The sequence below is a fragment of the Eptatretus burgeri genome, chromosome 8 (assembly GCF_056783735.1).
Source record: "Eptatretus burgeri isolate ZD-2024b chromosome 8, Ebu_testis_v1, whole genome shotgun sequence".
NCBI lineage: Eukaryota > Metazoa > Chordata > Myxini > Myxiniformes > Myxinidae > Eptatretus > Eptatretus burgeri.
Genome location: NC_140968.1, coordinates 72,354,345 through 72,369,492, shown reverse-complemented (window position 1 = coordinate 72,369,492; position 15,148 = coordinate 72,354,345). Strand labels below are relative to the sequence as shown.

Genomic DNA, 15,148 nt, shown 5'->3' with positions numbered 1-15,148 from the left:
GGTACATCTCCTAATCTACCCTAACCATTTAACTGTTAAACTACCCCGGGGCTTTCAACAAGCGCCTCTCGCTTAAACTATTGGTTCTAACAACCCAGATTCCCGTCGCCTGTGTTGGTGTCCTCACAATTTCGGGCCTCGCCCCCCAATTTTCTCTCCGTGCCCTCACACGGTCTCCTGGCTGGGACACGTGGCTCCCTCCGGCAGGCACGACCCTCTGCCGAATCTCCCGCTATGGCACCCCCGGGCACTACACTGCCTCCGAGCCTACCAGCTCCCTAACACCGGGGAGTGCCCCCCATGGCACCTCCCCTGAAACGCACACGTGGCAGGCCGGCCTCCCGGGCCCCTTTCCGAGGGTCACCCGTGCCCACAACACTGCCCACGCGGCTAATGGCGCCCCGGGCCCCCGCACCAAGCAGGCGCACCCGTGCCCACTACTCTATCCCGGCCCCCCATGGGCCCTTGGCCTACCGCGGCCGACTAGCCTGGTGCCCGGGGTACCCACTCAGCGATACTCACCTTTCGCAGCCACGCTCCCAAGCCCGTCAACAGGGCTCCTGCACCCCTCCAAATGGGTTTCGAGCCTACACTCCCACCAACAACAAAACGACCTCCATTTTTCAATTTGACTAACCCAGCTAACTCACTTTACTCTGACCCCGGGGTCCCTTGGGCGGGAGTCACTCCTCCCCCCAATCACTCATCGCACCATGCATTCCCCATTCGCTCCATTCACACAGACCCGCTGGCCTCACTCACTCACCAAGCACATGCTTCCAATTTACTCACCAACTCTTCAACACACACACCACTGAACTCTGCCATCCTTCTAACTACATCCCCTAACTAACTCGTGCTCCCACGTCGTCCCTTAAACTATAGCACGTTCCATTTAACACTACGTAGCTAAACTACGTCCCCTCTACACACTCACAAGTCTGTCACTGTCCTCAAATAATCCCATTTTATTTACCCAACCTGAAGCTCACTAAATCCCTCTACCTAATCCATTCCACGGACTCCATGAGGACTTACCCCTGCCCCATGGAGTCGGTCTAACTAAGCTAACCCTTCCCCCTAACTAGTTTTCATCCTGTGCCCAGGTCAAGGGGGTCTTTTACCCCTTGCCCAGGAATCCTGTACACCCGAAAGTGAGGCTTGCTTTTCCCTTTTTTTTTTTTTCATGCGCAGCACCTGCGCGGCAACTCAGAGCTCGCGCACTTTGCACCTGGCCGTGACGTCATGCAGCTGCACGTGTTCCTCGTCCCTCCTTGGACGGGACCATCCGGCAGAGATACCCCTCCTGCCGGATTCCAACCCCACGTGCAGCCATGACGTCACCGTGCGCATAAAAAACACAAGCCACACGTCTCGAGGGGTTCCCCACGCGAACACATGTGCTTTGCCCGTTGGAGCTTAACACACACGATCGCGTGGAGAACCCGTCCGGTCCAAATCCATTTACCTGCCTAAACTTTGTCCGTCCGCGGGATCGGCAAATCCACCGCGTGCGTTTCCGGACCGGGACTTCACTCTCGCAAGCGAGCACGTGGTGGTCTCGTGCGTTGCACAGCACGAACCGCGTGCTCACTGCTGGGTGAACCCGGCACGGTCCTCGAAACAACTACAGCCGCTACCCGGCTTTCTCTCCTCTGTCGCCGTCGTCGTCTCCATTCAACCCACGCACACCTGCGTGTCACGACGCACACAGTCCACACCATTAAACTCACACCGGGAGACGCGGCTGCGTGCTCCCGCATGCCAACCGACATCTCCCTCTCATACCGCTCTCTCACACACACGGTCTCCCTTGCATAACCCATACCACTCACACGTGGTGCTCCATTCACTCGTGCCTCACTCACACACGCGGGGGCACTCAACCGCGGTTCCTCATCCACACACGGTGCCTCACCCACACACGCGGGGGCACTAACCCGCGGTGCCTCACTCACACACCGTGCCTCATCCACACACGGCGTGCTGGGAAGCACGTACTCCGGCACCATCGCCACCACACCACTCACACGTGGTGCCTCACTCATACTGGCCGTTTCACTCACACACACGGCCTCACTCACACACGGTGCCTCACCCACGCACGGCGTGCTGGGAAGCACGTACTCCGGCACCATCGCCACCACACCACTCACACACGGGGTCGCTTCCACACACGGGGACGCACTCACACCTTGCACCACACACACAGGGACAACCACACTGGGGATTCGTGTCCCCACAAGGGTCTCCGGGGCCTCTATACCCCCAAGCTCTCCGTGCACCCGTCCACAGCACTCGTCCCCTCAACCTCGCAAAGCACGACCGAACTCACCTGGTCGTGACTCGCCTCAAGGCATACTCCCTCCCCTCGTTCCTGGAGGAGGCCATCCAGCTGCTCACACCGGGTCCCTGCACGCTCCGCGAGCTCACCCCCATTATCCTCCACTACCTCCGTGTGTGTGTGTGCGTCACTTACCCCGTCCTCACCGTGCAGTCTCTCCTCTGTCGTTCCCTTCCCGGCTACCGTCACTGCCAACTCTTCACCCTTTACCTCCCTTGTCTCAACTATTATTATTTCCTTTGTCGTCACCTCGTGTCTCGTCTCACACGTTTTGGTCTCCCCATTTAATTTTTCCCTTTCGGTCATCGTCACGACCCTCGCCCAACACGTTCCACGAATTATTTTTTCACCCGCCTCCACCGCGGGCCTGTCAGCCGTTGCACCCCCACCCAGCTCGTTTGCTCCCACACGTGAAGTCGCCATTCCCAGCTCCCTGGTCACGGCCTTCATGCCCGCCTGCAGGCATCGGCCCATGTTCTGCGTCTCACCCCGCAGCTCTTTCATTTCTTCCCTCATTTGCTGTGTATTCGCATCCATCGTCGTTTTCACTTCATTCATTTGCTTGTTCATTTCTGTTTTTCATTTCATTTGTATTTGTATCCATCTTTTCGTTCATGTCTTTCATTTCGTTTTTCATTTCATTTGTATTTGTATCCATCGTCGTTTTCACTTCATTCATTTGTTTGTTCATTGCCGCCAGCATGGCGCATAGCTGGGCCATGTTGGATGCACTCAGCTGAGCCGTTTCGGCAAGGGTTGGGGAAGGGTCTTGGTGGAGAGGGGGGAGGTGTCATACACCGCGGCCGCTGCCGCACCCACCTCGGGCCCTGGGTTCAGTTGGGCGAGTCCGTGTTCCTGCACAATCAACATTTCCTGCTCGGGGATTCCATCCTGGACCATGGACTCTACATTATTACACATATACATTTCTAATACCCCCGGCTCCCGCTCGCCTTGAGACGCCATCTTGCTTCTCGTGAAGGGTTAATTTGCTCGCTCGTAATTTGGAGGGAATCGGGGTCGCTTCTCTCACCCCTGGACCGATTCCCGTGAATTTCGCTGGAGACAGGAGAGCCTGTTGTCCCGCTCTCCAATACCAGTGCCGCGAGGAGGGCGATGAATTTGTATCCCACTCCTGACACCAGTGTTGCGGATTTCGCGCCCGCCGGCGTGCGACGGCCACGTAACTCGAATCGCGGCACGTCGCCCACCGGACGGACAATCCAGTCGTGACCCTCTCGGACTAACGCCGGGAACCAGTCACGGGTGGACCTTTCGGTCTCACCGCGATCGAGCCAATCAGCCCCCGCGTGGGATAGGGTTGCTCGCCAAATTCGAACTACCTAAGTACCCACGCGGAGGGTAGACCGGGCGATCGCACCTCGCCGCAGGTCGACTTCGGACACGGGCCACTTAAGCGACCCGTTCCGTACTATCAGAATAACCGAGCGGTGTTATCGTCGACCTCGACGGTTCGATTAATTATCGGGCGTATTCAGCCCACTACCAACCCTTTACGTGAAGCAAGATGGGGATTCAATGGGGGAAAAGACGAAGCGAAGCGGGAGAACAGTTCAACAATAAAGCACATTTATTCTCGGCACACGGGAAGCACACAAATACAATTCCACCAAATGCACACAAAAAAAGAAAACACAATTCCATTTACACAAAAAGCAAACATAAAAGTGAAAACACAGTGCAGAGCTAATACCGACTACCGAGCACACGGCAACACTTATACAATTCTACTTCACAGACGGCGCCGACAACACATACCCAAAACCAAGGAAAAGAAATACCCCAAGAATGAGGTAGGCCTGGGGCCGAGACCGGGTCGGGCCTACCCGTCTGGTGATGAGACGCGGAGCGGCGATGGCCCCGCAACCCGCGGGCCTCGTGGACAGTGCCTGGCAGGGGGTGGGAACGGGGCCCCCTTGGTCGCACTATCTCAGCGCGGGGGAAACAGGAGGGGGTTGCTGATGCTCGGGGTATAGAGGATCTTTATTATGTGCGACGAGCGTCTCCACCTCGGCCAGGTCGCGCTGTCGGCCTCCCTCGGGTGCAGCTTCCTGCACGACGCGAGCACCCCCTCGTCTGGTGTCGCCGCCTTTCCACAGCTCCGTCCCCTCCGTTCCGACTCCACCGCACACGACGAGCAGCTCCACCGCCCGCGAAGTCTTGACCCTCTGCTTCCGACTCTCCTCTTCTTGACTCTCCGACCCTCCTTTGCGACTCTCTCGTTCCGTTCTTGTTTGCGACTCGCGTTCTCTCTCTTCGTTCTTGTTTTCTGCTGACTCTCTCGTTCCGACTCTGACTGACGAACACCGTCCTTTTATCCCCCCGTAACTTCGCCTTTGACCCCCTCCCTTTGACCTTTCACCTCGCTCCCCATTGGCCCGAGAAAAAGTGGGCGTGAAGGCTTTTTGATCCACAAATTTGCATATATCGATCGTTCTGGAGGCGGGGCCAAATCGCCCCTCGCTCACCGATTGGACGGCAAAAAGTGGGCGTGTGTCGTTTTTGATCCGTTTTTGAAGCAGAAAATCCGTGATTTTGTACACGCTGTTCAACGTGCGCCCTACACGAGTCCAGCATCGGTGCCCATGAGTGGCGCGAGATGACGGTGATGCGATGGTGGCGAGTTGTGACGGTAAAGGTCATGGCGGTTGTGGTGAAGCGGCGTTGTGGTTGGTGGTTGATGTTGTGGTTGTGGTGATGGCGATTGGTCCAAAATAAAGATAGTAAAAGAAAAACGGCTATCCTAAAGAGTCGCAGCACGTATAAATGACATGTATTCCCACTAGACAACGGGTTTGGGCCTAACTACACATGCACTTACCGAGATACCTCACCTAAGGGACCTGAATGGTGGTTTGCGAATCTGGTAACCACAACAATATATATATATATATATATATATATATATATATATATATATATATATATATATATATATATATATATATATATATATATATATATATATATATATATATAAGTTTTCTATGTATTTTTTTATATATAGTCATTATAATGCTAACTTGGCTGTACCTTGCAACTCAGTGCATTTTACTTTCAAGCTGTTGTGTTTCTTGGAAATCAGTAAATGTTCATTATATATCTGTGATGGTGCTGCTTCTCCAGTTTGGATGACCTTTTAGTTGGAGCCCCAATGTACATGGCACAAGGTGAGGATGGACGTCTGCAGGAGAGAGGCCAGGTGTACTTGTACATGCAGCAAACACCGAAGCAACTCGTTCGGTCTCAGGTGCTGCTGGGTTCTGACATATATGGACGTTTTGGCAGCGCCATCGCTGCCTTGGGTGATGTGGATCAAGATGGCTATAATGGTATGGCTTTTACCTTATGGGGCGAGCTGCATATTTACAGGAAATATTGGCATAATTAAAGTAATACTCGTTAATATTGTGTGCAATTTGAGTTGCTTTGCTAACCTCCAGGATTGTCCATCACATCAAATCACTCAGGGTTCATAATCGTTGACGATAGCAACCAGACATTACCTTTGTTTGGATGTTCTGCATACTCAGAATCGAATCGAGCATTCTCTCAGGCTTTTGTGGGCGTGATGGGTTTCCCACTGTGGGATTAAGAAAAGCTCGATTTCCATGTGGCCATTCTATCCCCTTGTTGTAAGTGAAGTGCCAAAAATAATTACTGCGATACGTGTTTGATACATTGTAACTAAACAGAGTCTTGTCAAAACATTGTCTTTTTGTAGAACATTATGATCGCATGTGGTCATAACGAGGGCTGTATGATGGAATTAGGGGGTTGGAATCGACTTGCACTACTACTTGTCATGTTTTTCAAACTATTTTATTGCATGGCTTCAAAAATCTTTAAGCACTACAACTAACAATTACCGTATATTATAACAGCAAATCGCAGTGTTTTCATTTATTATCCTTAACAGCACAATTTGTTAAGAAATCCTGACAAAACCTCAAGTTCGTTAATGAAGTTAAACATGGCAGACCAGATCAAAGGGATTCAAGCATTTTCATTTTGGCAGTGATGCCAATTGAACATATTTCTGAGCAAAAGCACGGAGGACTTAATTAGCTTAATTTCTCTGTTCAGTTATTTACTTATCAACATCAGCTACTCTATCGCCGCCGCAGTTCTTAACATTCCACAAACCCAAAACTTCTATTTTTACCTCTGCCATGGAAGGTGGAAGGAGGTTATGTTTTCACCCCTGTCTGTCTTTGTTTGTTTGTGTGCAGGATATCTCAAAACGTAGTTGATGGATCCGGATGAAATTTTGTGGACAGTTTGGGTGTGTGACGAGGACGAACTGATTCGATTTTGGTTAAGATCCGGATCCGACTACTAAAATTTAAAAAGTAATTCTTCACCATTGAGAGATTGGGCAAAGATGATACGTGCATGACATCTCAAAAAGTTGGGGACGGATTCGGACGAAACTTGGTGGACAGGTTTGGTGTGTGACCACGACAAGTTGATTCGATTTTGGTGAAGATCCCGATCCCGATAAGGATACGAGAGTTATTTAATTTTCAAAGTGATTCTTCACCATTGAGAGATAGGGCCAAAAACGATATGTTGCAAGATATTTCAAAACTGTAAAGAGCCTGATGTGTTCCCGTGGATCAGGCACTACGGGGTGGAGGTATGCGCTCCACCGAGTGCCCTCTTTATCTCAATGGTGAAGAATCACTTTTAAAATTAAATAACTCTCGTATCCAGATCCAGATTCGGATCTTCACCAAAATCGAATCAAGTCGTCATGGTCATACACCCAACAAGTTCACCAAGTTTCGTCCGAATCCGTCTGCAACTTTTTGCGATATCGTGCTATGTATAATTTTTGGCCCCATCTCTCAATGGTGAAGAATCACTTCAAATATTCCAGTAGTCGGATCTGGATCTTCACCAAAATCGAATCACGTTGTTGTGGTCACACACCCAACAAGTCCACCAAGTTTCATCCGAATCTGTTCACAACTTTTTGAGATATCGTGCTATATATTAGTTTAGCCCCATCTCTCAATTGTGAAGAATCATCTTAAGAAATTATGAGATCCGGATCTGGATTATGATTGCCATGAAAATTTAATCAATACTTCCTTGTCGCACACCCAACCTGTCTACTAAGTTTTGTCCGAATCCGTCCACAATCCTGCGCATAGACAGACAAGCAGACAGAGAAGTGTGAAAATATAATCTCCTTTACCTTTGGTGGTGTAGGTAATAAATGCTGCACTTATTCCTTCAAACATTTTGACCTTTCGACATGCAAAATACCTTGTGGCTAAACAATTTGCTTTAGTTGGTGCTTTGCTGCTGACATGATTAACTGAAACATTCTTCAGCCTGGTGTTGGCTCAGTGGTTAGGGTGGTGGCTTGGGATCCTAGGGTCCTGAGTAGTGGTTAGGGTGGCGGCTTGGGATTCGAGGGTCCTGAGTTCAAGCCCCGTCAGCCGCTCAATTAATACACCAGGGGGTTGACTCAGCCTGTCATCCTTCCGAGGTCGGTGAAATGAGAACCAGTTCCAGTGTGTGTACTGGAAGAGGGGCACTGCATCAGCGACACAGTCACGCTTCAAGAAATGATAGCTACCCCAGCAGCTAAGCTGCCATACGACAACCACGAAACATTCTTTTTCCCCATTTTCAGAACTGGTGGGAACTTTTGTATGGACAGTTTGTTTAAAAAAAAAAAAAAAAAATCAAAAGTCTGGAACCTATAAAATAAGCATCTCATATTATTTTATATACTTTGCTTGTGCTCATGTTTTGGGGTTTTGCCCAGTTGTGAATCCCATTAGGCTTGGGAGATGGAGGGGAGGGGGGAAGCAATATCTCAATTTCCAACCGGTTCTTAACCTTCGGTCAATGCCTTCTGAGGCTTAGAACCAGTTGCTGACTGAGTGAGCTGGAGACTCATTCACAAAATGGGGAAAAATGGGGGGAAAAATGGGATTTTAATCATTTGCTGAACAGGATTCTTCATTTTCAATTCAATGTTGTCAGTAATTACGGGTGCATATTCAAATGTACGCAGATGTGGCTATCGGCATGCCATTTGGCGGAGACAATATGGGCCTGGTGTTTATCTACAATGGACTGGAGACGGGCCTCAAGACTGATCCCTCACAGACGCTCCGAGGCCAGTGGGCAAACCGAGCTCCACCTCAGGGCTTTGGTTTTGCTTTGCGTGGAGGAACTGATCTTGACTCCAATGGTTACCCTGGTGTGTGGCTCAATCTCTGAGGACAACAACATGATAATTAAGTGGGATGTTTACGTTGCTTATGATGTCATAAAATGCTACTGAAAACTTGCAAAATTCTCTTTTTGGGGCAGATTTGCTGGTTGGGGCATTTGGTGTGGACAAGGCAGTGTTGTACAGGTCAGCAGAATATTCACCAATGACAATTGTTTCTTTCTGTGTTCAAAACCCATTTTCAGCAAGCGTTAAGTTACCCTTCTGCATTCACTTTGTGGTGACAGTTATGTTGAATAAGTAGTTGTAGAAATTACTTTTAATGGAAAGAGGAACAAATTAGTGGAGCTGAACAGTGATCCTGGATTTTGAGAGTTTCATAAGAAGGGGGTTGCTGGTGGACTGTGTGCGCCCTGCAGAAACCAGGGGGGGGGGCACAGAGCATGGGGATAGCAGAGGGTGGAAGAAAACAGAGAGAGCACTGACCTGTCTGCAATGGCAAAGAGATAGGCTCATAAACCCAGCTTCATCGCAGGAGATTCCAATGATGATAAAAGTCTTGATTTTCACGGCATCAATCTGAGGAAGACGTGAGGCGGGGGACAGCAGTACTCGATCAAGCTGCAGATGAAGGCTTTGTGGGTGGATAAGAGTGAGGTGTGCCAAGCTGGGACTTTGTACGATGGGGGATGCCCAGTCAGCAGCTGGATTTTGGAGGCCAACTTTGAAATGTGGTTTGCCAAAGAAAGATCATGGCTTAGAGTGAGACCCAAGAGTTTGAGAGACTGAACTTCAAGAAGGAATTGTTGAGAAAGTAGATAGGAAGGTTTGCCATAGGTCCTTTGGGAGACATTGCGAGTGTGTGGGATTTCTCAGGATTGAAAACATATTCCAAGTGTTTGACCAGCTTGTGATTTTTTTTCAACATCTGAAGAGAGGGAAGAGGCTGTGTATCTGAAGGACGAGGGATGTCAGCAGAGGGTGGAATCATCAGCGAAGAGATAAAGAGGATATTCTAGAGAGTCAGAGAGATCGTTGATGAAGATCAGGAATAGGATATTCCCAGAACTCTGCCGTGGAGGACTCCAGCCTTACCAGGTAGTGAGAAGAGATTTCGGTTGAGAACCACACATTGGCTATGAAAGTAGAGGAAGTCAGTAACCCAAGAGTGGAGATTTTGGAGAGCAGGACAGGATGCCAGACTGTACCGAAAGCTTGAAAGCTCGAGAGAGATTGCCTTAATCTCATGTCTGACATTGAGGGCCTCCATCCATTGTTGGGTGAGCTCAAGCAGCATGTCTCGGGTAGAGTGACCTGGTCTGAAACCAAATTGGTGAGCTGAGATGAGGCTGTTGGAGAAAAGGAATTTTTCATATCACCTGCAATGTTGGATTCCATGACCTTACCGATGATTGGAAGTAAGCTAATAGACTCTGTAGTTAAGGGGATTGGTTTTTGCACCTTTCTATGTAATGCAGTGATGTTGGCGGACCTCCAATCAGATGGAATATTTCCTCAGGCAAATGATAGGGTTAAAATGCCAGAATGCAGAAGTGCAAGAGCAGCAGAGCAAGTTTATAAGACCATGTGAGCTAATTCTGTCTGGTCCATTTGCAGAATCAGTCGTGGGTTGCCAGAAACAGGTGGGAGTTGAGGTTTGCCAGAAACCGTCTTTGGCACATGTTCAGGTCCAAAAGACAGTCCAGGAGCAGATGAGTATGACTGGATAGGCTGGGTACAGAGAGCGAGGGGTAGGGGACACAAGATTTGGAAGCGAACACAGAATGGAGGCTTTTGGCCTTCTCATAAGCGGAGTGTAGCTGTGGTGCCATAGCTGGTGAGAAAGAGGTACCAATACCCAGTCAATTGGCTTGGTGACAATTGAAATTACCACATATGAGGAAGAGAGAGTTCGGATGAGCGGTTAAAGGTTGGTCCATCTCATCTGAGAGAGAGAGAGAGAGAGAGAGAGAGAGAGAGAGAGAGGGGTAGAGAGAGGTAGAGAGAGGTAGAGAGAGGTAGAGAGAGGTAGATGGAGTCGTCACTGTTTGCAGAACAGTACATTACATAGATAAACAAGAGGTGAGAGTGGGGGTGAAGTTGCAACCAGAGGTACTCCTGGAATTTTGGAGGTGAAGAGCAGTCTCACATGGATAGTGAGATATAGTGTTCTGGAAGAAGATGTGGGAAGATCGTCAAGAAAGAAAGTCAGAAAATGACGAAGAAGAAACCTCAATGTCTGTGTGGGAACAGTGTGGAGAGAGAAAATGGAGGGTGAAGCAGGCTTGAATGAAAGAACAGACCCTGAATGAAAGATCTGACTGCAATGGCTTTGAAGGAAAACTGCTTTCTCTCTGAATTCCCAGTGCGTTCCTCATTTTATACTGTCCCTCTTCCCCGCACTAACAATCCCCAGGGCTCCCCATAGTCTTAGGGCTTGCGGGGGCAGACAAACCTTTCAAGATGGTGAATAGTAGTGTCTCGCCTCCCAACTCAATGACAGTGCCTGATTGGCGGAGCTTTACCGTGGTGGTTGCATTTCCCGGGAAGGGGGAAGGGGCTGGAAACCCGGACGTATCTGTGGTGTCCGAGGTGCTGCGGAACATGGAGGGCGAGAGCGTTAGCAGTAACTCCGCTTTATTGCGCGTCCGGATGTACATCACTGCCACCCCTAGCGGGCGAGTCATGATATACGAAAACCCAATCACGTGATACAGCACAGTATCTGTCAGATTAAATGGATGGCTTCCGTTCAGGTGAATTTGGATGCAACTATCGTGCGCTCCGCTGACTCGAAAGTGTTGAGCGAGCTTTGCTATTATTTCTCCGCTAAAGGAAATGGGCATGTGGGGATCTGTGCGTGAGCTGTAGTGCATTTGGTGCGGGATGTAGAAGATAAAGGTAGAGAAAGTGAAAGAAACACAAACTTGCACGAACTCACTCGCAATGCGCATCTATCCTCGTCTACACGATATAACTTGTATATATACAGTATAACATGATATAATCTACCCCCGCCCCCAACTCTCGCTCCCCCCCCCCCCCAGGATAGTATTTAAGACCCGGGCACATATGAACTGAGTCAATCACTGAAGAAGGTCCCTTTGTGTGTGAAATATTGGACTTTCTCATCATCGAGAGAGTGTGTGTGTGTGTGTGTGTGTGTGTGTGTGTGTGTGTGTGTGTGTGTGTGTGTGTGTGTGTATTACTGAGGTGTGGCTGTGCCACTAATGGAAGAGTTTTAAATTTGACTAGGTTTCCGGTGATGAATTCCGACTGTTTGCGAAAGACACTATACAATATTTAACGTCCATATAACAATGGATAAGTAACAACTTTCAATAAGATCTGCAGTTTATGGTCCATCCGACAAAAGGTGCACTCGTTGAAATAACTAACTATGAAGAACCAATCTGAACCAATCCAAAGGCCCACTCGAGTTGAGAATCAAACCCAGACTAAACAGCTCAAAGACAAGCGCACAGCCATCTGCACCCTCCTATTGGATAAAGAGTGAGTTACCCATTGTCTGCTGACATTTTGGCCAATGTTTGAGTAACATGTAATTTAACAATAAAAGAGTTGATTTTTTTTCAATCCTAACTTTATATTAAAAATACAATTTAAGTACATGGAATGTAAACAAGTTAATATCTGGTAATGGATTGTGGACAATGCACTGTATGACCGGCTGAATTATATCCTCCTTGACAATAAGCTTCTTGCACCTGTTGTTAAGTGCTCTTTACCAGTTGATAGAGACTTGAAGAATGATCGGTGACCCAACAATCATTGACTACTTCCTGGCTTGTCTTGCAGAGCTCGACCAGTTGTTTCTGTCAACAGTCAACTCAATATATCTCCTCTTGCACTGAACCCTGAAAACAAGACCTGCTCTTTGCCTGGGTCATCTTTACTGCTGTCATGGTAAAAATCATCGACATTGTCTTACTAACATGCCCGTGTGCCCCAGGCCCACTTCTTGTTGCATCGTTTGTAGCTTTAACTTTAAAAAAAATAATTGATGAACAGAAAACAGTACAGTAAGGGTATATTGACGTTACTTGACAGGAGCCAATCACAATAAACCTCGCCTCACACAGCTAATCAACAGTGTCTCACAACTTGTAACCAAGAACACGTGAAGCAGAGTTCATGATTCCTTTGTCTCGGTATTTATGGCATGGATTATCATTAGGTCTTAGTTGAGAAGCCGGCATGAGATGTAGCTCATAAAACAACCAAGAAAAGCGACACAAGGTAAGCTGTTTCAAACACGACCTGGATTCATGCATGTACTACTTGTGAATGTCTGCAGCTGTGGAGGAACCTAGATAAGGTTTTAAACAGCAAAGGGCTTGCCTTGTGTAGCTTTTCTTGGTTGTTTTAAGCTGCTTTCTTCAGCTAGAATAGCATGGGAGAAGTTAATTTATATATAGTGGCCTGTAAAAGTATTCACCCCCCTTCAAAGTTTTCATATTTTGATGCCACCTGAGCTTATTTTATGATGCTTTCAAATGCAACTAAAATATGTAGAGTCTTCACAAACTACCCCAAAGTGATGAAGCTAAAAAAATGCAGATAAAATGTGAATAGTTCGATCAACAGAGAAAATCAAATGATACTCAGTTGCATAAGTATTCAAACCCTTTGCCTAATTAACCCTATATCACTTCAGGAGAAAATTATTTGTTTGAAAGGTTACAAAATAAATGTAATAGGTTTCACCTGTATGTAATGAGTGGTTTAACTTAAAAATTAAACTCCCTCACTTATCTAACGAGTTTTAAGGTGCAACTCACTTGGTCAACCATCAAGACAAACATGAAGACCAAGGAACTTTCCAAAGAAGTCAGACATAAAGTGGTGGAGAAACACCGATCAGGAGAGGGTTATAAGACGATTTCAAAGTCACTCATTACCCCTTTGAGTATGGTGAAATCCATCATTAATAAGTGGAAGACGTATCATACCACCCACTCTCTACCCAGATAAGGTTGCCCATTCAAACTTGGCAGCCACGCAAGCAGGAAACTGGTTTGGGATGTCATTGTGAATCCAACAATGACTTTGAAAGATCTACAAGGCTCTATGTCCAAGATGGGGGTCAGTGTTCATCAAGCAACAATATCCCATTCCCTTCACAAAGCTGGCCTCTATGGGCAGGAGGTGAGGAGAGGAGAGCAGATTGGGACCACACTCTGTGCAGAGTGCTGGTGCTGCTTAAGCAGTCTCCTTGGCTATTGGGCACAATCCTGGACAAGTCGCCACTCCGACACAATATACCAGCACTCATTTTGCCGACCTCGGAAGGATGACAGGCCGAGTTAACCGCATGTTATTAATTTAACAGCTGAGCAGGATTTGAACTCAGGAACCTCGGATCCAAAGCCTGCCACCCAAACCATTAAGCCAACACCAGGCATCGGAGGCAAGAAAGAAGCCATTACTGAAAAAGACGCATCTAAAAGCTCATATGGAGTTTGTGAAAAAGTATCTTGATGATACCGTCGGCATGTGGGGAGAGGTTTTGGCCTCAGACGAGAAAAAAATTGAACTTTTTGGTTGTAAATGCAAAGGGTTACGTCTGGTGCAAGCCGAACACTAAACCTCACCCAGTCAACACCATCCCTACTATCAAACATGGTAGTGAAAGCATCATGACATGGGGCTGATTTTCATCAGCATGGATTGGCAAGCTTGTCAAGACAGAAGGGACAAAGTACAGGAAAATCTTTGATGAAAACCTGTTTGAGTCGGCCATGAATCTGAAACGGAGTAGGCGATTCACATTTCAGCACGACAATGGTCCAAAGCACGAAGCAAAACTACACTGAAGTGGCTGAATAAGAAGAAAATAAATGTTCTTGAGTGGTCCAGTCAAAGTCCTGACTTAAACCCACGTGAACATTTCTTTTGAGACTTGAAGATTGCAGTCCATCGACGATCCCCATCAAACTTGGCAGAACTAGAGCAATGTTCACTTGAAGAATGGGCAAAGACTTCACCATCTCACTGTGAAAAGCTGGAAGAGACCGACCCACAAAGACTCAAAGCAGTCACTGCTGCCAAAGGTGTTTCCACCAAGTACTGACCAAAGGAGCTGAATACTTTTACAACCGGTGAATTTTGATTTGTACATGTTTTTTGCAGGTATTTCTGACATGTAATCTCCTTTACCGATAACAGTGTATCGTTTATTATTTTCAGTTATGAATAAAAAAGTTCATTTGGAAAAAAATTGTTTGTACGTAATTCGTAATTCTTCTAAATGTGGCATTATTGGTAGGAGGTGAATACTTTTGCAGGCCACTGTACATTAGCAACATTTACTCCCTTTAGGACCATTGCAAGTCATCTCACCCATCCCCCTTTAACGTGGGGGGCGGGGGTTGTGTCCATGACCTGATCCTGCGTACTGTCAACACGTCTGCAAAATTTGCTGCAGATTGGGCCAGCCCTGTTATTTTTCTATGATTTACAGATATACATACATGCAGTACATACAGATAATTGCTTTATTTAATACACGGTTGTAGGATATACATTATATATATATACATCATCCTGGTGATGTCTGTGCTTAC

General features: G+C 47.5%; 1 protein-coding gene across 3 annotated transcripts in view; it reads left to right on the top strand.

Annotated features, from left to right (window-relative positions):
* The window catches only part of LOC147022026 (integrin alpha-8-like), a 156,951-nt gene that overhangs the window by 99,809 nt on the left and 41,994 nt on the right, over window positions 1–15,148 (top strand). For all 3 annotated transcript variants that reach the window (XM_085892579.1, XM_085892578.1, XM_085892577.1), the window contains 4 exons: window positions 5,492–5,697; window positions 8,400–8,588; window positions 8,702–8,747; window positions 12,381–12,488. In XM_085892579.1, coding sequence (XP_085748705.1) covers window positions 5,492–5,697; window positions 8,400–8,588; window positions 8,702–8,747; window positions 12,381–12,488 — 549 coding nt within the window. The remainder of the gene's footprint in view (window positions 1–5,491; window positions 5,698–8,399; window positions 8,589–8,701; window positions 8,748–12,380; window positions 12,489–15,148) is intronic.